Genomic DNA, 27,400 nt, shown 5'->3' with positions numbered 1-27,400 from the left:
AGTTCAAGGGGGCCGAATACTTTCGCAAGGCACTGTATACACCTTACACACATGAATTAATAAACACGTCCACCAAAAAAAAGAGGGCAAAATCTTTGCTTGCTTTATTGACCATTCTCCAGACCCAGGACTCACACTATTTGACACAGAGGTAAAATACCTGCTATATGCTGATGACTTGGTACTTCTATCACCAACCAAAGAAGGTCTTCAACAGAACATTAATATTCTAGAGCAATATTGCCATAATTGGGCCCTGGCAGTACATTAAAAAAATAAAATCATGATTTCCCCCCCAAAAAACAGATGTCAGAAACACAAATTCACCCTGAACAACACCATAATTGAACACACTAAAAAGTACACATACCTTGGTCTGACCATATCTGCATCAGGAAACTTTAATATGGCAGTGAATGCACTCAAAGAAAAAGCGTAATCCTACCAATAGCTCTTTACGGAAGTGAGGTTTGGGGGCCACTCAAACTGGACTTTAATATGTGGGACAAACATCCAATTGAAGCCCTACATGCAGAATTCTGTCAAATAATTCAGAGAAATACACCAATGCATGTAGGGCAGAATTAGGCATATTTCCAGTAGTAATGAAAATACAGAAAAGATCATAACATTTTGGGCTACATCTAAATTCAAGTCCGAATTTAAGTCTGCAATTTAAAGCACTTCAAACCCAAGAGCTGAGCCCAGAAACGAGCCGTCTCAGTCAGCTGGTGTTGGACCTAACCAACCAATCTGACACCAGCACTGCTTCAAAAGAAAGAATTCCAATAAACAAAATCATGAACCAATCAAAAGGACTCATATTTACAACATTGGAAAAACGAAACAAAATCCCAAAGCCGACTAAATTGCTATCTGACCCTAAACAGAGAATATGAATTGGCTGATTATCTCTACTCTGTCAGAGATACGAAGCAGAGACAGATCCTTACCAAGTACAGGCTGAGTGACCACCGATTGGCAATAGAAACCGGTGGACATAAAAAGACATGGCTACCCAAAGAGGAGTGTGTATGTGGTCATTGCACGACAGGGGAGGTAGAAACAAAGATGCACTTTCTCCTTTACTGTGAGAAATATTCCTCACCAATAGATTCATTATTCACAGAAATGACTACATTTATTCAAAATTTTGAATTATAAAGCCAGAGGAAAAACTAAAAATGCTCATGGGCAAAGGAGCAATGGCTCCTCTTGCAGCCAAATATGTATTTGCCTGCCATAGCCTTATTTAGTTAGTTTCATTTTCCATGTTTAGCTTTTATATTTATTACATTTCTACTATATTGTTATTATTTTTGTATTTCATTTTGTATTATTATTTACTACCATTATATTATTAATTGTTATTGTTTATAAATGTATTACAATGTATATTGTATACATTTACATTTAAGTCATTTAGCAGACGCTCTTATCCAGAGCGACTTACAAATTGGTGGATTCACCTTATGATATCCAGTGGAACAGCCACTTTACAATAGTGCATCTAAATCTTTTAAGGGGGGGGGGGGGGGGGGGTTAGAAGGATTACTTTATTCTATCCTAGGTATTCCTTAAAGAGGTGGGGTTTCAGGTGTCTCCGGAAGGTGGTGATTGCCTCCGCTGTCCTGGCGTCGTGAGGGAGCTTGTTCCACCATTGGGGTGCCAGAGCAGCGAACAGTTTTGACTGGGCTGAGCGGGAACTGTGCTTCCTCAGAGGTAGGGAGGCGAGCAGGCCAGAGGTGGATGAACGCAGTGCCCTTGTTTGGGTGTAGGGCCTGACATATACATTGTTGCTTTGGCAATATTGACAATGTTTTTCATGCCAATAAAACAGCTTGAATTTGAATTTGAGAGAGAGAGTAGTTGAGAGAGTAGTTGAGAGAGGGAGAGTAGTTGAGAGAGGGAGAGTAGTTGAGGGAGAGAGTAGTTGGGAGAGAGAGTAGTTGAGAGAGAGAGTAGTTGAGAGAGAGAGTAGTTGAGAGAGAGAGTAGTTGTAGTTGAGAGGGAGAGTAGTTGTAGTTGAGAGGGAGAGTAGTTGTAGTTGAGAGGGAGAGTAGTTGTAGTTGAGAGGGAGAGTAGTTGTAGTTGAGAGGGAGAGTAGCTGTAGTTGAGAGGGAGAGAGAGAGGTTGTAGTTGAGAGGGAGAGTAGTTGAGAGGGAGAGTAGTTGAGTAGTTGAGAGAGTAGTTGAGTAGTTGAGAGAGTAGTTGAGAGAGAGAGAGTAGTTGAGAGGGAGAGTAGTTGAGAGAGGGAGAGTAGTTGAGAGAGGGAGAGTAGTTGAGAGAGAGTAGTTGAGAGAGAGAGAGTAGTTGAGAGAGAGAGAGTAGTTGAGAGAGAGAGAGTAGTTGAGAGAGAGAGTAGTTGAGAGAGAGAGAGTAGTTGAGAGAGAGAGAGTAGTTGAGAGAGAGAGAGTAGTTGAGAGAGAGAGAGTAGTTGAGAGAGAGAGAGTAGTTGAGGGAGTAGTTGAGAGAGGGAGAGTAGTTGGGAGAGTAGTTGAGAGGGAGAGAGAGAGTAGTTGAGAGAGGGAGAGTAGTTGAGAGAGAGTAGTTGAGAGAGAGAGTAGTTGAGAGAGTAGTTGAGAGAGGGAGAGTAGTTGAGAGAGGGAGAGTAGTTGAGAGAGGGAGAGTAGTTGAGAGAGGGAGTAGTTGAGAGAGGGAGTAGTTGAGAGAGGGAGTAGTTGAGAGAGGGAGTAGTTGAGAGAGGGAGTAGTTGAGAGAGAGAGAGTAGTTGAGAGAGAGTAGTTGAGAGAGAGAGTAGTTGAGAGAGGGAGTAGTTGAGAGAGGGAGTAGTTGAGAGAGGGAGTAGTTGAGAGAGGGAGAGTAGTTGAGAGAGAGAGTAGTTGAGAGAGAGAGAGTAGTTGAGAGAGAGAGTAGTTGAGAGAGAGAGAGTAGTTGAGAGAGGGAGAGTAGTTGAGAGAGGGAGAGTAGTTGAGAGAGAGAGAGTAGTTGAGAGAGAGAGAGAGAGTAGTTGAGAGAGAGAGAGAGAGTAGTTGAGAGAGAGAGAGTAGTTGAGAGAGGGAGAGTAGTTGAGGGAGTAGTTGAGAGAGGGAGAGTAGTTGAGGGAGTAGTTGAGGGAGTAGTTGAGAGAGGGAGAGTAGTTGAGAGAGGGAGAGTAGTTGAGAGAGGGAGAGTAGTTGAGAGAGAGTAGTTGAGAGAGTAGTTGAGGGAGTAGTTGAGGGAGTAGTTGAGAGAGGGAGAGTAGTTGAGAGAGGGAGAGTAGTTGAGAGAGGGAGAGTAGTTGAGAGAGGGAGAGTAGTTGAGTAGTTGAGAGAGTAGTTGAGACAGAGAGTAGTTGAGAGAGGGAGAGTAGTTGAGAGAGTAGTTGAGGGAGGAGTTGAGAGAGGGAGAGTAGTTGAGAGAGAGAGAGTAGTTGAGAGAGGGAGAGTAGTTGAGAGAGGGAGAGTAGTTGAGAGAGGGAGAGTAGTTGAGAGAGGGAGAGTAGTTGAGAGAGGGAGAGTAGTTGAGAGAGGGAGAGTAGTTGAGAGAGAGAGAGTAGTTGAGAGAGGGAGAGTAGTTGAGAGAGGGAGAGTAGTTGAGAGAGGGAGAGTAGTTGAGAGAGGGAGAGTAGTTGAGAGAGGGAGAGTAGTTGAGAGAGGGAGAGTAGTTGAGAGAGAGAGAGTAGTTGAGAGAGGGAGTAGTTGAGAGAGGGAGTAGTTGAGAGAGAGAGAGTAGTTGAGAGAGAGAGAGTAGTTGAGAGAGAGAGAGAGTAGTTGAGAGAGAGAGAGTAGTTGAGAGAGAGAGAGTAGTTGAGAGAGGGAGAGTAGTTGAGAGAGGGAGAGTAGTTGAGAGAGGGAGAGTAGTTGAGAGAGGGAGAGTAGTTGAGAGAGGGAGAGTAGTTGAGAGAGGGAGAGTAGTTGAGAGAGGGAGAGTAGTTGAGAGAGGGAGAGTAGTTGAGAGAGGGAGAGTAGTTGAGTAGTTGAGAGAGTAGTTGAGAGAGGGAGAGTAGTTGAGAGTAGTTGAGAGAGGGAGAGTAGTTGAGAGAGGGAGAGTAGTTGAGAGAGGGAGTAGTTGAGAGAGGGAGTAGTTGAGAGAGGGAGTAGTTGAGAGAGGGAGTAGTTGAGAGAGAGAGAGAGTAGTTGAGGGAGAGAGAGAGAGTAGTTGAGTAGTTGAGAGAGGGAGTAGTTGAGAGAGGGAGTAGTTGAGAGAGGGAGTAGTTGAGAGAGGGAGTAGTTGAGAGAGGGAGTAGTTGAGAGAGGGAGTAGTTGAGAGAGGGAGTAGTTCAGAGAGAGAGAGTAGTTGAGAGAGAGAGAGTAGTTGAGAGAGAGAGTAGTTGAGAGAGAGAGAGTAGTTGAGAGAGAGAGAGTAGTTGAGAGAGAGAGTAGTTGAGAGAGAGAGTAGTTGAGAGAGAGTAGTTGAGGGAGTAGTTGAGAGAGGGAGAGTAGTTGAGAGAGGGAGTAGTTGAGAGAGGGAGTAGTTGAGAGAGGGAGTAGTTGAGAGAGGGAGTAGTTGAGAGAGAGAGTAGTTGAGAGAGAGTAGTTGAGAGAGAGAGAGTAGTTGAGAGAGAGAGAGTAGTTGAGAGAGAGAGTAGTTGAGAGAGAGAGTAGTTGAGGGAGTAGTTGAGAGAGAGAGTAGTTGAGAGAGAGAGTAGTTGAGAGAGAGAGTAGTTGAGAGAGAGAGTAGTTGAGAGAGAGAGTAGTTGAGAGAGGGAGAGTAGTTGAGAGAGGGAGAGTAGTTGAGAGAGGGAGAGTAGTTGAGAGAGGGAGAGTAGTTGAGAGAGGGAGAGTAGTTGAGAGAGGGAGAGTAGTTGAGAGAGGGAGAGTAGTTGAGAGAGTAGTTGAGAGTAGTTGAGAGAGGGAGAGTAGTTGAGAGAGGGAGTAGTTGAGAGAGGGAGTAGTTGAGAGAGGGAGAGTAGTTGAGAGAGGGAGTAGTTGGGAGAGTAGTTGAGAGAGGGAGAGTAGTTGAGAGAGGGAGAGTAGTTGAGGGAGTAGTTGGGAGAGTAGTTGAGGGAGAGAGTAGTTGAGAGAGAGAGTAGTTGAGAGAGAGAGTAGTTGAGAGAGAGAGAGAGTAGTTGAGAGAGAGAGAGTAGTTGAGAGAGAGAGAGTAGTTGAGAGAGAGAGAGTAGTTGAGAGAGAGAGTAGTTGAGAGAGAGAGTAGTTGAGGGAGTAGTTGGGAGAGTAGTTGAGGGAGAGAGTAGTTGAGAGAGAGAGTAGTTGAGAGAGAGAGTAGTTGAGAGAGAGAGTAGTTGAGAGAGGGAGAGTAGTTGAGGGAGTAGTTGGGAGAGTAGTTGAGGGAGTAGTTGGGAGAGTAGTTGAGGGAGAGTAGTTGAGAGAGGGAGAGTAGTTGAGGGAGTAGTTGAGAGAGGGATAGTAGTTGAGAGAGGGAGAGTAGTTGAGAGAGGGAGTAGTTGAGAGAGGGAGAGTAGTTGAGAGAGTAGTTGAGAGAGGGAGTAGTTGAGAGAGTAGTTGAGAGAGGGAGTAGTTGAGAGAGTAGTTGAGAGAGGGAGTAGTTGAGAGAGTAGTTGAGAGAGGGAGAGTAGTTGAGAGAGGGAGAGTAGTTGAGAGAGTAGTTGAGAGAGGGAGAGTAGTTGAGAGAGGGAGAGTAGTTGAGAGAGGGAGAGTAGTTGAGAGAGGGAGAGTAGTTGAGAGAGGGAGAGTAGTTGAGTAGTTGAGAGAGAGAGTAGTTGAGAGAGGGAGAGTAGTTGAGAGAGGGAGAGTAGTTGAGAGAGGGAGTAGTTGAGAGAGGGAGTAGTTGAGAGAGGGAGTAGTTGAGAGAGGGAGAGTAGTTGAGAGAGGGAGTAGTTGGGAGAGTAGTTGAGAGAGGGAGAGTAGTTGAGAGGGAGAGTAGTTGAGAGAGGGAGAGTAGTTGAGGGAGAGAGAGAGAGTAGTTGAGAGAGAGAGAGAGAGTAGTTGAGAGAGGGAGTAGTTGAGAGAGGGAGTAGTTGAGAGAGGGAGTAGTTGAGAGAGAGAGAGTAGTTGAGAGAGGGAGTAGTTGAGAGAGGGAGTAGTTGAGAGAGGGAGTAGTTGAGAGAGGGAGAGTAGTTGAGAGAGGGAGAGTAGTTGAGAGAGGGAGTAGTTGGGAGAGTAGTTGAGAGAGGGAGAGTAGTTGAGAGAGGGAGAGTAGTTGAGGGAGTAGTTGGGAGAGTAGTTGAGGGAGAGAGTAGTTGAGAGAGAGAGTAGTTGAGAGAGAGAGTAGTTGAGAGAGGGAGAGTAGTTGAGAGAGGGAGAGTAGTTGAGGGAGTAGTTGGGAGAGTAGTTGAGGGAGAGTAGTTGAGAGAGGGAGAGTAGTTGAGGGAGTAGTTGAGAGAGGGATAGTAGTTGAGAGAGGGAGTAGTTGAGAGAGGGAGTAGTTGAGAGAGGGAGAGTAGTTGAGAGAGTAGTTGAGAGAGGGAGTAGTTGAGAGAGTAGTTGAGAGAGGGAGAGTAGTTGAGAGAGGGAGAGTAGTTGAGAGAGGGAGAGTAGTTGAGAGAGGGAGAGTAGTTGAGAGAGGGAGAGTAGTTGAGAGAGGGAGAGTAGTTGAGAGAGGGAGAGTAGTTGAGAGAGGGAGAGTAGTTGAGTAGTTGAGAGAGAGAGTAGTTGAGAGAGGGAGAGTAGTTGAGAGTAGTTGAGAGAGGGAAAGTAGTTGAGAGAGGGAGTAGTTGAGAGAGGGAGTAGTTGAGAGAGGGAGTAGTTGAGAGAGGGAGTAGTTGAGAGAGGGAGAGTAGTTGAGAGAGGGAGTAGTTGGGAGAGTAGTTGAGAGAGGGAGAGTAGTTGAGAGGGAGAGTAGTTGAGAGAGAGAGAGTAGTTGAGGGAGTAGTTGAGAGAGGGAGAGTAGTTGAGGGAGAGAGGGAGAGTAGTTGAGGGAGAGAGAGAGAGTAGTTGAGAGAGGGAGTAGTTGAGAGAGGGAGTAGTTGAGAGAGGGAGTAGTTGAGAGAGAGAGTAGTTGAGAGAGGGAGAGTAGTTGAGAGAGGGAGAGTAGTTGAGGGAGTAGTTGAGAGAGGGAGAGTAGTTGAGGGAGTAGTTGGGAGAGTAGTTGAGGGAGAGTAGTTGAGAGAGGGAGAGTAGTTGAGGGAGTAGTTGGGAGAGTAGTTGAGAGAGGGAGAGTAGTTGAGGGAGTAGTTGAGAGAGGGAGAGTAGTTGAGGGAGTAGTTGAGAGAGGGAGTAGTTGAGAGAGGGAGAGTAGTTGAGAGAGGGAGTAGTTGGGAGAGTAGTTGAGAGAGGGAGAGTAGTTGAGAGAGGGAGAGTAGTTGAGAGAGAGAGAGAGTAGTTGAGGGAGTAGTTGAGAGAGGGAGAGTAGTTGAGGGAGAGAGGGAGAGTAGTTGAGGGAGAGAGAGAGAGTAGTTGAGAGAGGGAGTAGTTGAGAGAGGGAGTAGTTGAGAGAGGGAGTAGTTGAGAGAGGGAGTAGTTGAGAGAGGGAGTAGTTGAGAGAGAGAGAGTAGTTGAGAGAGGGAGAGTAGTTGAGAGAGGGAGAGTAGTTGAGAGAGGGAGAGTAGTTGAGGGAGTAGTTGAGAGAGGGAGAGTAGTTGAGGGAGTAGTTGGGAGAGTAGTTGAGGGAGAGTAGTTGAGAGAGGGAGAGTAGTTGAGGGAGTAGTTGGGAGAGTAGTTGAGAGAGGGAGAGTAGTTGAGGGAGTAGTTGAGAGAGGGAGAGTAGTTGAGGGAGTAGTTGAGAGAGGGAGAGTAGTTGAGAGAGTAGTTGAGAGAGGGAGTAGTTGAGAGAGGGAGTAGTTGAGAGAGTAGTTGAGAGAGTAGTTGAGAGAGGGAGAGTAGTTGAGAGAGTAGTTGAGAGAGGGAGTAGTTGAGAGAGTAGTTGAGAGAGGGAGTAGTTGAGAGAGTAGTTGAGAGAGGGAGTGTAGTTGAGAGAGGGAGAGTAGTTGAGAGAGGGAGAGTAGTTGAGAGAGGGAGAGTAGTTGAGGGAGTAGTTGGGAGAGTAGTTGAGGGAGGGAGAGTAGTTGAGGGAGTAGTTGAGAGAGGGAGAGTAGTTGAGGGAGTAGTTGAGAGAGGGATAGTAGTTGAGAGAGGGAGTAGTTGAGAGAGGGAGAGTAGTTGAGAGAGTAGTTGAGAGAGAGAGAGTAGTTGAGAGAGTAGTTGAGAGAGAGAGTAGTTGAGAGAGGGAGTAGTTGAGAGAGTAGTTGAGAGAGAGAGTAGTTGAGAGAGGGAGTAGTTGAGAGAGGGAGTAGTTGAGAGAGGGAGAGTAGTTGAGAGAGGGAGAGTAGTTGAGAGAGGGAGAGTAGTTGAGAGAGGGAGAGTAGTTGAGAGAGGGAGTAGTTGAGAGAGTAGTTGAGAGAGGGAGAGTAGTTGAGTAGTTGTGAGAGAGAGTAGTTGAGAGAGTAGTTGGGAGAGTAGTTGAGAGAGAGTAGTTGAGAGAGTAGTTGGGAGAGTAGTTGAGAGAGAGAGAGAGAGTACATTTACATTTAAGTCATTTAGCAGACGCTCTTATCCAGAGCGACTTACAAATTGGTGCAAATTGGAGAGTAGTTGAGAGAGAGAGAGTAGTTGAGAGAGAGAGAGAGTAGTTGAGAGAGAGAGAGTAGTTGAGAGAGAGTAGTTGAGAGAGAGAGTAGTTGAGAGGGATTAGTTGAGAGAGAGTAGTTGAGAGAGAGTAGTTGAGAGAGGGATTAGTTGAGAGACAGAAGCCATCCATATACAGTTGAAGTCGGAAGTTTACATACACTTAGGTTGGAGTCATTAAAACTAGTTTTTCAATCACTCCACAAATTGTTAACAAACTATAGTTTTGGAAAGTCGGTTAGGACATCTACTTTGTGCATGACACAAGTAATTTTTCCAACAATTGTTTACAGACAGATTATTTCACTTATAATTCACTGTATCACAATTCCAGTGGGTCAGAAGTTTACATACACTAAGTTGACTGTGCCTTTAAACAGCTTGGAAAATTCCAGAAAATGTCATGGCTTTAGAAGCTTCTGATAGGCTAATTGACATAACTTGAGAAATTGGAGGTGTACCTGTGGATGTATTTCAAGGCCGACCTTCAAACTCAGTGCCTCTTTGATTGTCATCATAGGAAAATCAAAAGAAATCAGCCAAGACCTCAGAAAACAAATTGTAGACCTCCACAAGTCTGGTTCATCCTTGGGAGCAATTTCCAAGCGCCTGAAGGTACCACGTTCATGTGTACAAACAATAGTACGCAAGTATAAACACCTTGGGACCACGCAGCTGTCACACCGCTCAGGAAGGAGACACGTTCTGTCTCCTAGAGATGAACGTACTTTGGTGCGAAAAGTGCAAATCAATCCCAGAACAACAGCAAAGGACCTTGTGAAGATGCTGGAGGAAACGGGTACAAAAGTATCTATATCCACAGTAAAACGAGTCCGACATCAACATAACCTGAAAGGCGCTCAGCAAGGAAGAAGCTACTGCTCCAAAACCGCCATAAAAAAGCCAGACTATGGTTTGGAACTGCACATGGGGACAAAGATAGTACTTTTGGAGAAATGTCCTCTGGTCTGATGAAACAAAAATAGAACTATCTGGCCATAATAACCATTGTTATGTTTGGAGGAAAAAGGGGGAGGCTTGCAAGCCAAAGAACACCATCCCAACAGTGAAGCACAGGGGTGGCAGCATCATGTTGCGGGGGTGCTTTGCTGCAGGAGGGACTGGTGCGCTTCACAAAATAGATGGCATCCTGAGAAAGGAAAATTATGTGGATATATTGAAGCAATATCTCAAGACATCAGTCAGGAATTTAAAGATTGGTCGCAAATGGGTCTTCCAAATGTACAATGACCCCCAGCATACTTCCAAAGTTGTGGCAAAATGGCTTAAGGACTATAAAGTCAAGGTCTTGGAGTGGCCATCACAAAGCCCTGACCTCAAAATCCTATAGAAAATTTGTGGGCAGAACTGAAAAAGCGTGTGCAAGCAAGGAGGACTACAAACCTGACTCAGTTACACCAGCTCTGTCAGGAGGAATGGGCCAAAATTCACCAAACTTATTGTGGGAAGCTTGTGGAAGGCTACCTGAAACGTTTGACGCAAGTTAAACAATTTAAAGGCAATTCTACCAAATACTATTTGAGTGTATGTAAACTTCTGACCCACTGGGAAAGTGATGAAAGAAATAAAAGCTGAAAGAAATAATTCTCTCTACTATTATTCTGACATTTCACATTCTAAAATAAAGTGGTGATCCTAACTGACCTAAGACAGGGAATTTTTACTAGGATTAAATTTCAGGAATTGTGAAAAACTGAGTTTAAATGTATTTGGCTAAGGTGTATGTAAACTTCCAACTTCAACTGTATCTCTCTCCGAGTGAGTCTCATTACCATCCAGGTCTGTTTGTTTATCATCAGGCCTCCACAGATCCCGGCCTGCTCTTCAGATAACGCTGCTAACCTGCCAATACCACTGGAATTCATTATCCACAACAGCTCCCCCACCCCCCAACCCCCCTCACCCTTCCCCTATTTGGAATTACAAATATCCTTTGCATTTAATTTCTCACCTTCTCATTTGAATAAAGAGGACGGACGCTGTAATTAACAGGATATTAAGAAAAGCAAGGGAATGTGTACGAGCGAGGGACAGAGTGAGGGAAGGAGGAAGGCGAGAGAGGAGGAGAGACGGAAAGAGAGAAAGAGAGGAGCTGTGGAGAATTAATAACAGGCCAGATCTCTCCAAGGCCCCCTTAATGGGCTATGACAGGAATTTATTCACACTTAGGCTGGTATTAAATCAAAGGCTGGCCGAGTGGTGATGGCAGGGCTGCAATGGAGAGGCACTGGGGATGGTCCCGGGTACTAACTGTGACACCCCCGTAGGAACTGGTCATCAGTTAGGATCCGTGGGGGGGAGAAGAGAAGGAAAGATGGAGGAAAGGAAGGAGGGTAGAGGAGGGCGTAGCAGGAAGAGGGAAGGGAAAGAGTGATGGGGAGATGACAGGGCAGCAGCCTCATATCCCAGATGGAATGATTATCAAGTACTCTTGAGAGCCCAGTGAATCATTATCCGTTCTGCAGAAAACGCAGTCATTCAGGGGTCCTTCTTGGACAGAAAAGGAGACAGATGGGACGAAAATGTCTGTCTGCCAGACATCTTCAGAATTTCATTTCAATTGGTCTGTTTTCCTATTCATTGTTTTCTCTCATTAATTGGCGTGCGAGCACTAATGCAAGGCATTCATTAAGGATCTAATTTGTGGTCACTTGGGCGCTTCAGAGTTTGTGTGTCTCGTTGGAGCAGAGGAGAGGAAAGCGGAATTGATATGTACAATCACAATCTGCTGTACAAAAGGTCTGCAGCTCAGAGATTGAGCAATCGCAGACCATTAGGTGGCAATGAATTATGGCTAATGCATCGCTCTCTCTCAATCGACAGATAACGAGAGCAGGCTATCACTCACACACAGGACGGCCCATAAAGCAGCAAGACATTACCATGGAGGAGTCATTTATTTTGGAGCTCCTCCAGTGTACCTCCTATACCTTAAAATACTCTACTCTTTACCTACCTTTCCTACTATGCCGAACAGCTCAGGCTTCCCACTAGATGTTGGAACATTGCTGCGGGGACTTGCTTACATTCAGCCACAAGAGCATTAATGAAGTCGGGCACTAATGATGGGCGATTAGGCCGGGATCGCAGTCGGCATTCCAATTCATGCCAAAGGTGTTTGATGGGGTTGAGGTCAGGGCACTGTGCAGGCCAATCAAGTTCTTCCACACTGATCTCGACAAACGATTTCTGTATGGACCTCGCTTTGTGCACGGGGGCATTGTCATGCTGAAACATGAAAGGACTTTCCATAAAGTTGGAAGAATAGAATTGTCTAGAATGTCATTGTATGCTGTAGCGTTAAGATTTCCCTTCACTGGAACTATGGGGCCTAGCCCGAACTATGAAAAACAGCCCCAGACCATTATTACTCCTCAACCAAACTTTACAGTTGGCACTATGCATTGGGGCAGGTAGCGTTCTCCTGGCATCCACCAAACGCAGATTAGTCCGTCGGACTGCTAGATGGTAAAGCGTGATTCATCACTCCAGAGAATGCGTTTCCACTGCTCCAGAGTCCAATGACAGCAAGCTTTACACCACTCCAGCGATGTTTGGCATTGTGTGCGGCTGCTCTGCCATGGAAACCCATTTCATGAAGCTCCCGACTAACAGGTTTTGTGCTGATTTTACTTCCGGGGGCAGTTTGGAACGCAGTAGTGAGCACAACCGAGGACAGACGATTTTTACACGCTACGCACCTCAGCCCTCGGCCGTCCCGTTGTTGCTTGTCATGACTGTCCTGGGAGGATGAGTCTGAATAGGTCAGATCAGCTTGCAATAAATAACTTCAACCGGACCCCTTCTCACCCGCAGAGGGGTAGAAGGGAACTGGCGGGGGGCTGACAGCTCACGCCCCATTGTAAATCAAGGACAGAACATTCAGCTATCTCCCTGTCCAAATTCACCCAAGGAATGTGCCTTTGTTTCAACACACTTTACCTTCCGAAACTGTAACATGTTCTAAAGTGAATACTGGAACAATATTTCTAACATAGAACGTGGGGAATGGGCAGAGGTGACCTAAAAGAACACTAATGTCAGTTTGGTTGCTATTTTGTGATGTCATTAAACATTTTATAAAGGAAATACTGTAACTTGGAAAGTATACCCACTGTGTGAAGTGTCCATCCGATGCGTTGTGCATGAAATATAAAAAATTATGAGTTTTTTTGTTAAGAGAGGGATGTGATCTTAGTAACTATAAGAGAAAATTGTTTCTATAACTTTGTACAAGTAAGTAGTCACCGCCCCCTTGAGTGAGGTCAGAGAGCATGTAAACCTGATGGAACCGCCCCTTTTGAACAAACTGTATAAAACAATGGATTAAGAATTAACATATCAGACCAGAGAGACGTTAAGCTGCAGCTCACGTCCAAAGTGAGTCGAACTCTGAAATCTCAACACGAGGTACAGATGATAAAGTCACCTCCCGGACAATCACTGGTACGGCTGATTAGCTGTCCTAAGTAAAGTATCTAGAAAAGCAAATTTAAGTGGGACCATTCTACCACTCTTCTCAAATCACTGTAGTACGCTACTCTCATCACCCCACTGAGAACCATTGACAAGGCTGGCTAGCCTGTCTTCGAATAAGCATCTTCCAGAGTGAATGGAGGTAGAATAAACTCTGTAGTTCTGTTCAGGACTTCACAAGTCACCGGATACCGGACAACAGCAGTGGAAGACGGGTGGGGAGCCCTTTTGGACAATCAGAGCCTTACAAGTGTGCCGAACAAAAAGGCCCAACACCCTTTCCAAGAAGACCTGGCTCTGACAGAAATACACCAAGAACCAAGACATTTCCACCTAAATACATTCATGATTTCTTACTCCAAGCGGGAGGTGGTTCGTGTGCGAAGTATAAGTGAGAGTAGTTTCAAAATGTACCAACGTTAATTGTCTCCGTATCTCTCGCCCTCGCCATGTCTTTTTTAACAAGCCCCGCCATATTGTTGTGAGTCCGCTAGGGACCTGTTTCTGATGTATTAAGTTTGAATGTTTATCCTGTGTTACCATTTAGTTAGCTAGTGAATAAATAATTAAACCAATGTGTAGTACTGAATCATAAGGCTCTGGTTTTTGCAGATGCAAGGCGGTTACGACTGTTCAGAATATTATACGAGGTTATGATTAATAAATTGACTGTTTATGGATGTAATAGGTAGAGCTTTAGAGTTTAATTAGGGAGATGGTAACTCCTTTAAAAAACTGCTCTCGTAGTGCCCCAAATCCTAATGAGTTATTCGTTACATGATTAATTTTGGGTAACAATTAAACATAGTTAGTTGATTAGATAAATAACAGTCATCGGATTAATGAAAGTAAAGTCACGACATACTCCTAGACATTTACACTTCACCATAACAGCACTTCAGTTGACCGGGGCAGCTCTAGCAGGGCAGAAATTTGACAAACTCACTTTGCCATGTTGAAAGTCACTGAGTTCTTCATTAAGGCCTTCCTAATGTCAATGTTGGTCTATGGGGATTGCATGGCTGTGCGCTAGATTTTATACACCTGTCAGCAACGGGTGTGGGTGAAATAACCAAATCCACTAATTTGAAGGGGTGTCCACATACTTTTTGTATATATAGTGTATCTGTCTGTTCTAGTCTTTCCATCAAGTGTCTCATCTTTTTCCTCTCTCTCTTCTAATTGAAAATCCTCTCTGACACCATATGGAGACTTTCCCTCCTACATCTTCCATTTGTCTACATATCTGTCCATCCGGTCATCTATTTGTCTTCTATATTTTTTTCACTCTCAGTATTCTTTCATTTCCCTTTTTTCTCTCCTCCTCTGGAATGACTGGAATCCTATCCGTCTCAATATGTCTACCCACTAAAATCTCCATTAAAATCTTCAGCCCGTTTCACTTTCTCTGGAATGTTATCTGGCTCAATATGTACAGTATGTCTTCACACTAAAATCTCCTCTTTATCCATGCAGTCCGGTTATCCATCCATCTTTATTTTCTCTCTCTCTGTAGACTGTCTTTTCTCTCTCGTCCTGTGAAATCCGGTATTTGGCTCAATATGTGGCCTGTCTTCACACTCAAATCTTCCCATCTATCCCATCCGGTTACATGTCAACTCTCGTTTCCCATCTCTTTCCCTCAATCTCTTTTCCTTGTGGAATCTGGTGTATCTGGCTCAGGTCGTTGAGGCAGATGCAGCTGAGCCTCCTAAACATCTGTTTTCCGCATTCTGCCGCATCACTACGGTCCTGATGAGTTAACCTCTAACTCCCCAAAAGAAGTTCTTCTCATCGCAGTTTTAATATTCAGCTGGGCATTTGGGCTCTGGGCAGAGCAGTGTGGAGTGGAAAGGGGATGGCTGCTGCAGACATGCAAGTGAAGCCTACCTTCCCGTTATCCTTTTTTTTCTTCTATGAGCAGTAAATGTTTGATTGTCCACTTCACTGTTTGCTCAGTGCTCCCAAATTTAAATGAGTCTTTTCATTGTTTTCGTAGCTATATTTTCATCTAGCTCCTGGGCTACATTTGAACATCCGTAGTTACTCTGCATTCAATGTATAAACGCAACATGCAACAATTTCAACAATTTTACAGTTCATATAAGGAAAATCAGTCAATTAAAATAAATTCCTTAGGCCCTAATTTATGGATTTCACATGACTGGGCAGAGGCGCAGCCATGGGTGGACCTGGGAGGGCATAGGCCCACCCACTGGGGAGCCAGGCCCAGCCAATCAGAATTCGTTTTTCCCCACAAAAAGGCTTTGTTAAAGACAAAAATACTCCTCAATGGACACATTACTCAACCTTTGCCTCCCGAGCCCATTGGGGAGTTGTCTCATTGCAGCAAGATCAAAATTGTAGAGAAAAGGGGGTTAAAAAATAAATGTAAAAAATACTCCTCAGTTTCATCAGCTGTCTGGGTGGCTAGTCTCAGACTATACCGCAGGTGAATAATCCTGATGTGGAGGTCCTGGGATGGTGTAGTCTGCAGTTGTGAGACGGTTGGACGTACTGCCAAATTCTTAAAAATTACGTTGGATTTTTTTAAACAAATTTTAATTTAACTAGGCAAGTCAGTTAAGAACAAATTCTTATTTACAATGACGGCCTACCCCGGCCAAACCCGGACGATGCTGGGTCAATTGTGTGCCGCCCTACAGGACTCCCAATCACGGCCGGATGTGATACAGCCTGGATTTGAACCAGGGACTATAGTGACGCCTCTAGTACTGAGATGCAGTGCCTTAGACCACTGCGCAACTCGGGAGCAGCGGTCTTATGGTAGAGAAATGAACATTACATTCTCTGGCAACAGCTCTGGTGGACATTCCTGCGGTCATCATGCCAATTGCATGCTCCCTCAACTTGGGAGACATCTGTGGCATTGTATTGTGTGACAAAATTGACAACCTGTCAGGTGGATGGATTATCTTGGCAATGGAGAAATACTAACAGGGATGAAAATGGAAAACGTCTGAGATCTTTTGTTTCAGCTCATGAAACATGCGAACCAACACTTTACATTTTGCGTTTATATTTTTGTTCAGTATATTTTCAGCCGGTGTTATTGTTTGGATGTGCGTGTTTGCTCTCCTTTCAGTGTTGGTATGCTTCATAGCAATATGGTCAGCTAGAATGCTGATATTGATGCTTATGGAAGGTTTGTGTACTTGCAGTGGATCCACAATTTGTTTGCTATCTGCCTAAGTTGTGTTAAGCTCAGCGCTCACGCCCATGTTTTACAGTAGTAGGTACCTTTAACAGCAGCGAGGGAGCTAATGCTCTTAAAAATAACCAATACTCATCCATGACCTTGCTCCATTATGATTCAGCACACAAGACAGGCAAGCACGCACACAGGCACGCACACACACCATGACTGGGGAGCTAATAAAAGCTGCAACACTGCCAAATAATGCATGTTGCGGTTTATCAAAAACTATTTTCAACAGTCAAAGAGAGACTATTACTACTTCAGGTAGATTACAGTACAGAGTACTGAGAGTATTGTGCACAATATGTAGCTTGTCTTCACACTATATTTTTCCATTTCTTTTTTTCTCTTCGTAGAATCTGTTCTCTCTCCCCCTGGAATCCCTATTGGGGTTACCTTTTTATATACAGGGCTGTGGGCTCTAAAGCCCAGTCTACTGTACATTTACATCGCTAAAGCCCCAGTGGGCAGCTCACCTTGTTAACCTCCAGGATCTCCCTCCTCTCTTCTGTTGCCGGGCGGGCCTGGCTGGCCGAGCGTTCATTGTGTCTGGAGCTGCCGTCGTCCTCCACATACGGGATGAGTTGCTGTGTGGGGGGAGGGTATATCAAAATAAACAATGACCACCGGTGTTCAGTGAGGGGGATGTTAAACTGATAGTAGTTTGGTACTTTGGCTTGGAAAATACATTTATTGTCTCTTGTCTGTGGCTCCATTGCAAAAGAGATTACCATTTCAAATGGGTCTCGCCTGGTTATATAAAGTATAAATTAAACATGAAAAATAAATAAGGTTCATTGGCTTGTCTCTCAAACAAAATAAATAAAATGGGGATTGTGTGTAGATGACCAAAACACTAATCTACAAACAGTTCCATACCACCACCGACATTTCTGAATTAGGACTTCTCCACCGTCCATACCCAAGCTCTTAATTAATTTATAAGCACTCTCTGTGCTTGACGTTGTCTGGCTGACACTATACCGACTGCTGTGCTGAAAACCCTCTCAGAATGCTGAGGTCTTTCTTTCCCTCCCTCCCTCCCTCCCTCTGCCTGGCTGTTCCTCCTGTTTTAAATCATACTGACACCTGCTGGTCTGCAGGATAACGAGCAGTGCCGTATGGAACACATTGTTATTTATTGCACTGCATCAAGACCAACGGGTTTATCTTAAATAGTACCATTATACTAGCGTTACACTATCGTCTACTGGGTTCCTATTATCATACATGGCTGTGTGAGGTGAGATTGCTTAAACGGTTATGTAGGAACGAGGTAATGATTTGAGAAAAGCATAAGATTGGGTACAAGAGAAAAGCATAAGATTAGGTACAAGGGGAATAACGATTACCGGCCAACCAAAAGCCTTAGCAGGTGTGAAAACACAGTGAAGTCCAAAACAAATCTGAGGCTGAGTGCTATTCTACATTCTGAAAAGCCTAGTAGTTGATTGCGTTTCATTGCAGTCAGTGACCTGAGGTTTAGCAACTGGCAGAGGCCAAGAGTAGACACTGATTGATGCAGGCTGTGACCAAAGCATTACTGCAGGGCTGAACGGGGCTGGATAGGGCCAAAAGACAGACAGAGACAGAGGCAGGGAGAGAATCAAATGAGAAACACGAGACAGCTATGGCAGTTCTCTAGTCAGTCAGAGACCGATGCCAAACCCAAAGCTGTCTGATTCGTATTAGAGAGAAGACAGAAGACGTGCTGGATATTATATTAGGCCAACTCTGTAATTGTTACGGCTGTAGAATCAGAGAGGAAAAAACGCTCTACTTCCATAATTCCAGCTATAAGCCAAATGCATTTTGAATTTAAAGGTAGGAGCTGTTTTTGGCAGTCGGAAGGGGGAAAATGTGCGGGGGTAGAGAGAGAAGGCGAGAGAGAGAGAAAGCATGTGTGTGTGTGTCTCTGTGACTGTGTGTGTGTGAGTCATAACCCGTCTCTCTCCGCCACACTAGGATGGATGTGGTTTGCCTGTTGACAGAGAAGAATGGGGGTAATTAAGTTCTCCAGGTTGCCTTACTTAGAAAGGGGGAACAAAATAGGGAGAAGAAAGGAGAAAAAAAAGAATGCCGTGGAGGATAAGTAAATTAAATGACATGGCCGCTCACAGTGCAGGAAATGCCAAAGAATGACAAGGGCTCAGTTGATTGCCTGGCGTGGGGAGAAAACAGAAAACCGCTGACGTGGACAGCCTTCGCCAGCTGTTCATTACCAGGCCCGCTGCTAATTAGGAACGCAATGAGGTCATGCTGGCTGAGTCATTGATTCCACTTCCTGTTTGGGGAAAGCTCAGTCAGCCAATAGCACAACTGTCAGGACTGTGGCCGGCCAATAGCAGGCTTGTCAGCCACTTGAGTTTTAGGGGATGATAAATAGCGGTGTGTGGAGGGCCAAAATCAACTTCCTCCAACCAACATGGTATGGTGAGTTATTGGTTGGTCAGCACGATAAGTCGTTTTCACAGCCTCTGGGAATATGTAAACATTTTAAATTAAGTGGTACAACTGTGGAGTGTAAATGGACAGTGAGGTTTATATAAAAAGTGTAACTTCAGAGGGAGAGAAATACAGCACGCCGGTATGCCATATGGGAAATTCCACCTTCACGGAATTATGCTGAGGTGCATATTTTTCACATGAAAATGTATGCCAAAGAAAAACCATTGACTTCAAAGTTTAACAAGGACTACTTTGAATAATTTACAAAATAAAACATTTACTGTAAAAACTGTGCAGATGAAAAGTTTAGAAACAAAATTGTATCTGCACAGATCTTCCTGTAAATGTGTTTTTGTTAAACATAGTTTTTGTTTGATATACATTTTCAAGTGAAAAATCTGAGTCTCACCGTAATTCCGTTACCATGGAATTGCCCATGTATAAAACAAACAAATGTAATGTACAGAACCAGTCAAACGTTTGCCCCTGGTGATGCGTTGTGCAGTTCGCACCACCCTCTGGAGAGCCCTGCGGTTGTGGGCGGTGCAGTTGCCGTACCAGGCAGTGATACAGCCCTAGAGGATGCTCTCAATTGTGCATCTGTAAAGGTTTGAGGGTTTTAGGTCACACGGCAAATTTCTTCAGCCTCCTGAGGCAAAGAGAAACGACAGTCCATCATTACTTTGAAAGTTTCTTCAAGTGTAGTCGTAAAAACCATTAAGTGCTATGATGAAACTGGCTCTCATGAGGACAGCCACAGGAAAGGAAGACCCAGAGTTACCTCTGCTGCAGAGGATAAGTTCATTAGAGTTAACTGCACCACAGATTGCAGCCCAAATAGATGCTTCACAGAGTTCAAGTAACAGATACATCTCAACATCAACTGTTCAGAGGGACTGAGTGAATCAGGCCTTCATGGTTGAATTGCTGCAAAGAAACCACTACTAAAAGGACACCAATAAGAAGAAGAGACTTGCTTGGGCCAAGAAACATGAAGAATGGACATTAGACTGGTGGAAATCTGATCAGTCCACATTTGAGATTATTGGTTCCAACCGTGTCTTTGTGAGATGCAGAGTATCATCAACGGATGATCTCTGCATGTGTGGTTCCCACCATGAAGCATGGAGGAGGAGGTGTGATGGTGCTTTGCTGGTGCCACTGTCGCTGATTTAGAATTCAAGCACACTTAACCAGCATGGCTACCACAGCATTCTGCAGCGATACGCCATCCCATCTGGTTTGCAGTTAGTGGGACTATCATTTGTGACCCAACACATCTCCAGGCAGTGTAAGGGCTATTTGACCAAGAAGAAGAGTGATGGAGTGCTGCATCAAATGACCTGGCCTCCACAATCCCCCGAACTCAACCCAAATGAGATGGTTTGGGATGAGTTGGACCGCAGAGTGAAGGAAAAGCAGCCAATAAGTGCTCAGCATGTATGAGAACTCTTTCAAGACTGTTGGAAAAGCATTCCAGGTGAAGCTGGTTGAGAGAATGCCAAGCGTGTACAAAGCTGTCATCAAGGCAAAGGGTGGCTACTTTGAAGAATCTAAAATATATTTAGATTTGTTTAACATTGTTTGGTTTACTACATGTGTTATTTCATAGTTTTGATGTCTTCACTATTATTCCACAATGTAGAAAATAGTTTTAAAAAATGAAGTAAAAACATGAGTAGCTGAGTAGCTGTATCCAAACTTGAGTGGTAATGTACATGTTTAATGCAAAATGCCTCCGTCAGATGTAAGAAAAGCCTAATTAAACGTGTGCATGCAGTCAGTTCTAAAACATTGGTTTAAAACCAATTGGCTCCAAACCAATAGGAGAAAAGACTGCAACAATAAAATTACAAATAAAAACAGTGGAATCGCCCAGCATGAGGTCTGAAACAGCCACCCCAGTAACTCAGTAAAATAAAGTGGTGGGTTTTTAGAGGTGGGTGGGTGTCCATAACAGCCACCAAGGAGGCCCTAGGGACAAACACAGAGCGCAATTTAATTGAATGTGGAGCTGAGCCGAGGGCTGTGTCTCAAATGGATACAAATTCCTTGTATAGCGCACTAATTTTGACCAGAGCCTGGTCAAAAGTAGTGCACTATATAGGCAATAGGGTGTGCCGAGGTAGACCTGACAGAGTGGGAGAGATAAGAATCACAGGCACCAAGTAAATGATGTCCAGTTCAAACTAGTTAGATATTGATTGTGATACACAGAGTGGTCCTGGGACAGTGGCCACTCACCTCTGGGGGTACGGGGTCCAGACCGGTGCAGTTTTCATTGCATTTGTCATAGACGAGGCGCAGCTTACGGAAGAGTACAGAGAGCATACGCAGGTGCTCCTGCAGTTTGCCCAGCCTGTCCTGGTGGGTGCTGGGGTGGTACGTCACTCCATTTGGCAGCTGGGGGAGATGACATAGGAAAGAAGTGTTATATAGTATTTTAGTAATGTAATAACATTTTAATAATTGCTACGGGCCAATACAAGGCCTCCTATTTACTCCTTGACTAGCACCTTCTTGACTACTGGTAATCAGCGTGTGATTACTCATGTTCATGGTGGTAGCTGAAGTGAGAGCTTTAATGCTAACTAGCTTTAGGTGCTTTTAACCGATCGTAAACATCCTGTACAGCCTGAAATGATTCCCTGCATGAGGGTAGGTGAGGTGTATACCTGTATACATGCCTACCAGAGTGATCTTTTTTCACACAAGAGTCTGATCTGTGAAACAAGTCACAACAGTGCTGTTTGTGCATTCTGTGGCGAGGAAGCGCGGCATGTATTGTGGTGGTAATGCATTCTTCTTTTGTCTTTGAGTTTCTCGTCGTTGTTTTAATGAGCTGCAGAAGGATCTTCTCTGAGACACAGAGAGAGAGAGACGATGTCCCAAATGGCACCCTAGTCCTTATATAGTGCACTACTTTTGACCAGAGTCCTAGTATGGGCCCTGGTCAAAAGTAGTGAACTACATAGGGAATAGGGTGCCATTTAGGATGCAGACAACCTGTCCTGAACTCATCTCCAGGGCACCGTCTGATCTTTCCAATGTCTCAACAGAAGGACGAGAAGAGGTATAAACAGATGGTGACTGTCTAATGATAAAATGGAGACCTTTTCATACCCAATTATATCATCCTCCATGTTTAAAAGGGCTTCAGGCACCTTCAGGCTCTGATCAGGCCCTACACCCAAACAAGGGCCCTGCGTTCATCCACCTCTGGCCTGCTGGCCCCCCTACCTCTGAGGAAGCACAGTTCCCGCTCAGCCCAGTCAAAACTGTTCGCTGCTCTGGCACCCCAATGGTGGAACAAGCTCCCTCACGACGCCAGGACAGCGGAGTCAATCACCACCTTCCGGAGACACCTGAAACCCCACCTCTTCAAGGAATACCTGGGATAGGATAAAGTAATCCTTCTAACCCCCCCCTTAAAAGATTTAGATGCACTATTGTAAAGTGGTTGTTCCACTGGATATTATAGGTGAATGCACCAATTTGTAAGTCGCTCTGGATAAGAGCGTCTGCTAAATGACTAAAATGTAAAATGTAAATGTAAAAACTAGTGTGAAACAGGATTGGGACATGTATTTGTATTTAACTAGGCAAGTCAGTTAAGAACAAATTCTTATTTACAATGACTGCCTACCCCGGCCAAACCCTAACGACGCTTGGCCAATTGTGCACCGCCCTATGGGACTCCCAATCACAGCCGGTTGTGATACAGCCTGGAATCAAACCAGGGTCTGTGGTGACGCCTATAGCACTGAAATGCAGTGCCTTAGACCACTGCGCCACTCGGGAGACATGCCTTCCTAGGGCAATAATAAAAGCTGGCTTAGCTGGCCTAGCTTTCTGCTCATCGGCCCATATCCATCCATTTTCACCATAAAACAGAGGGACAATGCATGTCATATTGTGTTAATGTTATTTGATATAACTGTGAGGAGAGAGAGGGTTATTTATTTGGTTCCACAGACTCCAACCAGTGCCACATGATTTTTACCTCTCTCTCTAGTCAATCAATGTTGTGCTCTCAGTTTATGTAATGCTGTCGGTCTGGGGTCAAATAAGGCTGAATGCTTTGCGTGTAATAAAGGTGGTTGACAGACCAGCACCATCCACAATCAAAGGCAAACCATGAACTTGGTTCAGCGTGTACACCACCCCAATACAAAAAGTCACAAGAAACACTCACCTGCATGTTCCTCAACAGCTGAAAGATCTCCATGGTGCGTAAGACAATATCCTGCACCGTCTCCTGGCCGATGCGACAGAGCGACGCCGTGTTGACATCACGGGCAGCCTGAGACTGCTGCCCAACGAACGCCACCATGGGAGGGGTGGTCATGTGGACAGCAGAGGACCTGTAGGTGCAGCGATGGGTCAGCCTATTCTACACTGGCACACCTTGGCATGCCTAGTCATATGATATTGGAAGGATGGAAAAGGGAAGGGTTGGGGAGAGCAGGGGACACAGGGAAAAAGAAACAGACTGGTTAATTTCTTGATTTTACATTCCCAATGATGAGTTGATTAATTAATTAATTAATAAATAAATAAACATTGTTGCCAGACAAATTTCCTTATGGGACAATAATTCATTTATCCCAAAACAATTGCAAGCTATTTATGTCCAAGCTTCCCCTTAACCCTTATATAGTGCATCAGCCAGTTCCATACTCAAAAGGAAAAAGTGGCAGTATAGAGTGAAATAATGTGCTAAACAAAAATTATTTTATTTCTTATTTATGGAACTAAATTAGAAATATTTTTGCATCTCGGTCTCTTTGGTTTTTCCTTTTTTTTTGTGTGTGTAAGTTAATGGTTTGTGTGCGATCACCTGCTGAAACCCTAGAACTTACCCAGCTACAGTGCCTTCGGAAAGTATTCAGAGCCCTTGACTTTTTCCACATTTTGGTAGGTTACAGCCTTACTCTAAAATTGATTGAATGTGTTTTTTTCCTCATCAATCTACACACAATAATGAAAAAACAGGATTTTAGACATTTTTGGAAATATCCCATTTACAAGTTGTCAGACCCTTTACTCAGTACTTTGAGGCACCTTCGGCAGCGATTGCAGCCTTGAGTCTTCTTGGGTGACACTACAAGCTTGGCACACCTGTATTTGGAGAGTTTCTCACATTCTTCTCTGCAGATCCTCTCAAGCTCTGACAGGTTGGATGGGGAGTGTTGCTGCACAGCTATTTTAGGGTCTCTCCCGAGATGTTTGATTGGGTTCAAGTCTGGGCTCTGGCTGGGTCACTGAAGGACATTGAGACTTGTCCCAAAGCCCCTCCTGCATTGCCCTGGCTGTGTGCTTAGGGTCGTCCTGTTGGAAGGTGAACCTTCGCCCCCAGTCTGAGGTCCTGAGCGCTCTGGAGCAGGTTTTCATCAAGGATCTCTATGTACTTTGCTCTGTTCATCTTTGGCTCAATCCTGACAAGTCTCCCAGTCCCTGCCACTGAAAAACATCCCTACAGCATGATGCTGCCACCACCACGCTTCACCGTAGGGATGGTGCTAGGTTTTCTCCAGAAGTGACGCTTGGCATTCAGCCCAAAGAGTTCAATCTTGGTTTCATCATGGTCTAAGAGTCTTTAGGTGCCTTTTGGCAAACTCCAAGCGGGCTGTCATTCCATCTGGCCACTTTACCATAAAGGCCTGATTGGTGGAGTGCTGCAGATAGTTGTCCTTCTGGAAGGTTCTTCCATCTCCACAGAGGAACTCTAGAGCTCTGTCAGAGTGACCAAGGCCATTCTCCCGATTTGCTCAGTTTGGCTGGGCGGCCAGCTCTAGGAATTGTCTTGGTGGTACCAAACTTCTTTCATTGAAGAACGGAGCCCACTGTGTTCATTTATTTTACCTTTATTTAAAAAGGCAAGTCAGTTAAGAACAAATTCTTATTTTCAATTATGGCCTACCAGAAGGTAAAAAATCTTCTGGGGGGGACAGGGGCTGGGATTAAAAATAAAATACAAGACAAAATACACACCACGACAAGAAAGACAACACTACATTAATCTTGGGGACCTTCAATGCTGCAGATATTTTTTGGTACCCTTCCCCAGCTCTGTGTCTCGACACAATCCTGTCTCGGCGCTCTACGGACAATTCCGTCGACCTCAGGGCTTGGTTTATGCCCTGACATACACTGTCAACTGTGGGACCTATATAGGTGTGTGCCTTTCCAAATCATGTCCAATCAGTTGAATTTACCACAGGTGGACTCCAATCAAAGTTGTAGAAACATCAAGGAGGATCAATGGAAACAGGATGCACCTGAGCTCAATTTCAAGTCTCATAGAAAAGGGTCTAAATAAGGTACTTTTATTTTTTATACATTTTCAAAAGTATAAAAACCCATTTTCGCTTTGTCATTATGGGGTACTGTGTGTAGATTGCTGAGGATTTAAAAAAAAAAACAACATTTTTTAATCCATTTTAGAACAAGGTTTTAACAAAATGTGAAAGAAGTGAAGGGGTCTGAATACTTTCCCAAAGGCACTGTATATCTTTCTTATCTTAACTAATGTAAAAGAAACACAGGAGTGGTCATTAAAATTATTAATTTTTATTGAAAATAAGGCAGGCAACAGTTTTCCCAGGCCTCCACCCTGGAGGTTCACTGAGGAAGATCTCACCTTACTCAGGTAGCTGCGAAACCTCTTCCAGGTTGAGACCTTTGCCTTTGTCAGCCTAAGCCTTGCAGCTCAGGCTTTGAGGCAGTCTCTTTCACATTGCCAAGTTCATCTCTCAGGGGGGAGGCCACAGTTGCGGTCTGCGCCTCATCTTTGCTACTCCCCCATGGTGCTGAAGGTAGGGCGCAACATAACTCTTCTACGCACATGGGGAAAATAGCAAAGGGCCAGTAGACTCCTATCAGAGTACGGATCAGCCTCCTTTCCCCATGCAGACTTGGGTAGGGGTAGAAGAGACCCAACACTTTTTTTTTTACTAGTAACCATTGGTTCATGGCATAAATCTACAATCTGAGGCTCTAGTGAATTGTAAATCATGATGGGATTAATAATAACAATCAAGGTGCAGCTACTGTAGAAGGTGCAACTGAAGTGGAATGACACGTTCTGATTTTTACAACAATCTATTTTTGAAAAATAAAATAATAATAAAAAGACTCAAACACTAACTTTTTTTAGAAATGGCTAAGCTCTCCGTATAGTGACAGGGGAGACGGCTCTAGTCGCACAAAAGGGAATATAACGTTGCAGATAAAGTTCGGAAGGACATCATTTCATATGCACATCTAAAGCCCCGGATCACTATACCGAGAGCTTTGCCATTTCTAAAAGGACGTATTTCGGTGTTTTTGGAGCCTTTGTAAAAAAGGCTCCACCCTTCAATAACATACCATTTCACATGCACTAGAATAGCCTGGCTAATTAACTATACAGTACAGTACATTTCTGGAAGGCATGAACACTTACATCAGTGTAAACGGACTGCTCTATGCATTGTATCTGCAACGTTGCACCCCAACTTTACACGCCACAGTTAACGTAATAACGGTTTATTTAGCTAAATGGCTAACGTTGCTGGCGACAGACAGTAGGTTAACTAATAGCTAGCAAGCTGTTAGCAAACGAGACGATAGTTATTTCAAATAGTTTTAAGATGCATTTGCCCTTTTGCTATACAAAACAAAAAGTTCACTTTGGAGTTTTTCATATTGTCCAACTGACTAAACACGCAAGACGTAAACTTACCTGTGCTAGCTAGTATTAATTTATATGTTTTGTTGACATGTGTCCTTTTTCTCCAGGATCTCATTAGTGTCAAACATCGCGAGACCTTAAGTTGAGTATCTTAACCGTAAAGCATGAAATATGAGCGTTTATTTAAAGCTATACTCCTCAGTTGCTAGCTACATCACTTATACCCGTTGATTATTGAAGAATATAACTTATACATGCCTAATGAGCTTAGTTTAACTGTCGTACCCCATCAGAACCCAAAATATAATAAGCTTGTTATACTCCAATGTTTGTAAACAAACACTGTATAGCCTCAAAACATGGTTAAAACTATACTTTTGATATCATGGATGGTCAGTCCTTGCATACAGAGCTCTAAAGTACAATTTCTCCAGGCCCATATTCATCAGCTTTCTATCAAAACACAGGCGATGTGACACTTTGTTATTGTTTCAATTAAGGATTCCAGCTTTTAAAATGTGGATTGTTGTTGCTGCCATTGATTGCACTGAAATATATTGACAACTATGAATATAACACCAACTCTAACACAAAAAATGCATTAGCATTATCTTACAGAAGATACGGTATGTACATCAAATATAGGTGTTTAATACCCCACTCATGATGTTACGGTAGAGCAGAGCGCCACTGCAAGTTCACCTGTGTGAAAGCGACACCTGGTGGTCATTCTGCGTTCAACACTGCCCTGGATAATTTATCTTTGAACCCTCTGGTCTATTTTAACTTTTTGGCGAAAAGGCTTACTGTATTTGTATACGATTTAGCTGGGATCATCCCTAACGTGTTACGTGTCATCATAATCTCCCTCTTTGGATAAAAAAAACACCATTCAAACTTGTGTGAGCCCCTAATCCTATGTTATTAATGATTAGAATGGACAAAAACTAGAATTCTCTGCAAAGAGAGGACCACCTTTTGCTAGGTTTCCATTCATAGCTCACAAAGCAATCTGTTACGAGTTATCTTTATTAAAATTAAAGTATCAAACACAAGATGTTCCTGAAATAGAGACTTACTCATCCTGTGCGCCCTGCCGTGCTAAATTGCTGCTCTGAGTGACAAGGAGAATAA

The 27,400-nt window shown here is 44.1% G+C and overlaps 1 protein-coding gene across 1 annotated transcript in view; it reads right to left on the bottom strand.

The window, feature by feature from the left end:
* LOC106570051 (mediator of RNA polymerase II transcription subunit 30) overlaps positions 1-26,402 on the bottom strand; it is a 48,433-nt gene extending 22,031 nt beyond the window's left edge. The window contains exons 1-4 of the mRNA XM_014141987.3: positions 26,318-26,402; positions 22,787-23,008; positions 20,836-20,994; positions 16,620-16,730 (exon numbers count right to left, since the gene is read on the bottom strand). Of these exons, the coding sequence (XP_013997462.1) occupies positions 16,620-16,730; positions 20,836-20,994; positions 22,787-22,939 (423 nt within the window). The 5' untranslated portion in view covers positions 22,940-23,008; positions 26,318-26,402. The remainder of the gene's footprint in view (positions 1-16,619; positions 16,731-20,835; positions 20,995-22,786; positions 23,009-26,317) is intronic.
* Between the last annotated feature and the right edge of the window lie 998 nt (positions 26,403-27,400).

Source organism: Salmo salar, chromosome 14 (assembly GCF_965601325.2).
Source record: "Salmo salar chromosome 14, fSalSal1, whole genome shotgun sequence".
NCBI classification, from domain to species: Eukaryota; Metazoa; Chordata; class Actinopteri; order Salmoniformes; family Salmonidae; genus Salmo; species Salmo salar.
The sequence above is the reverse complement of the archived record's forward strand: the minus strand, read 5'-3'. Positions and strand labels throughout refer to the sequence as shown.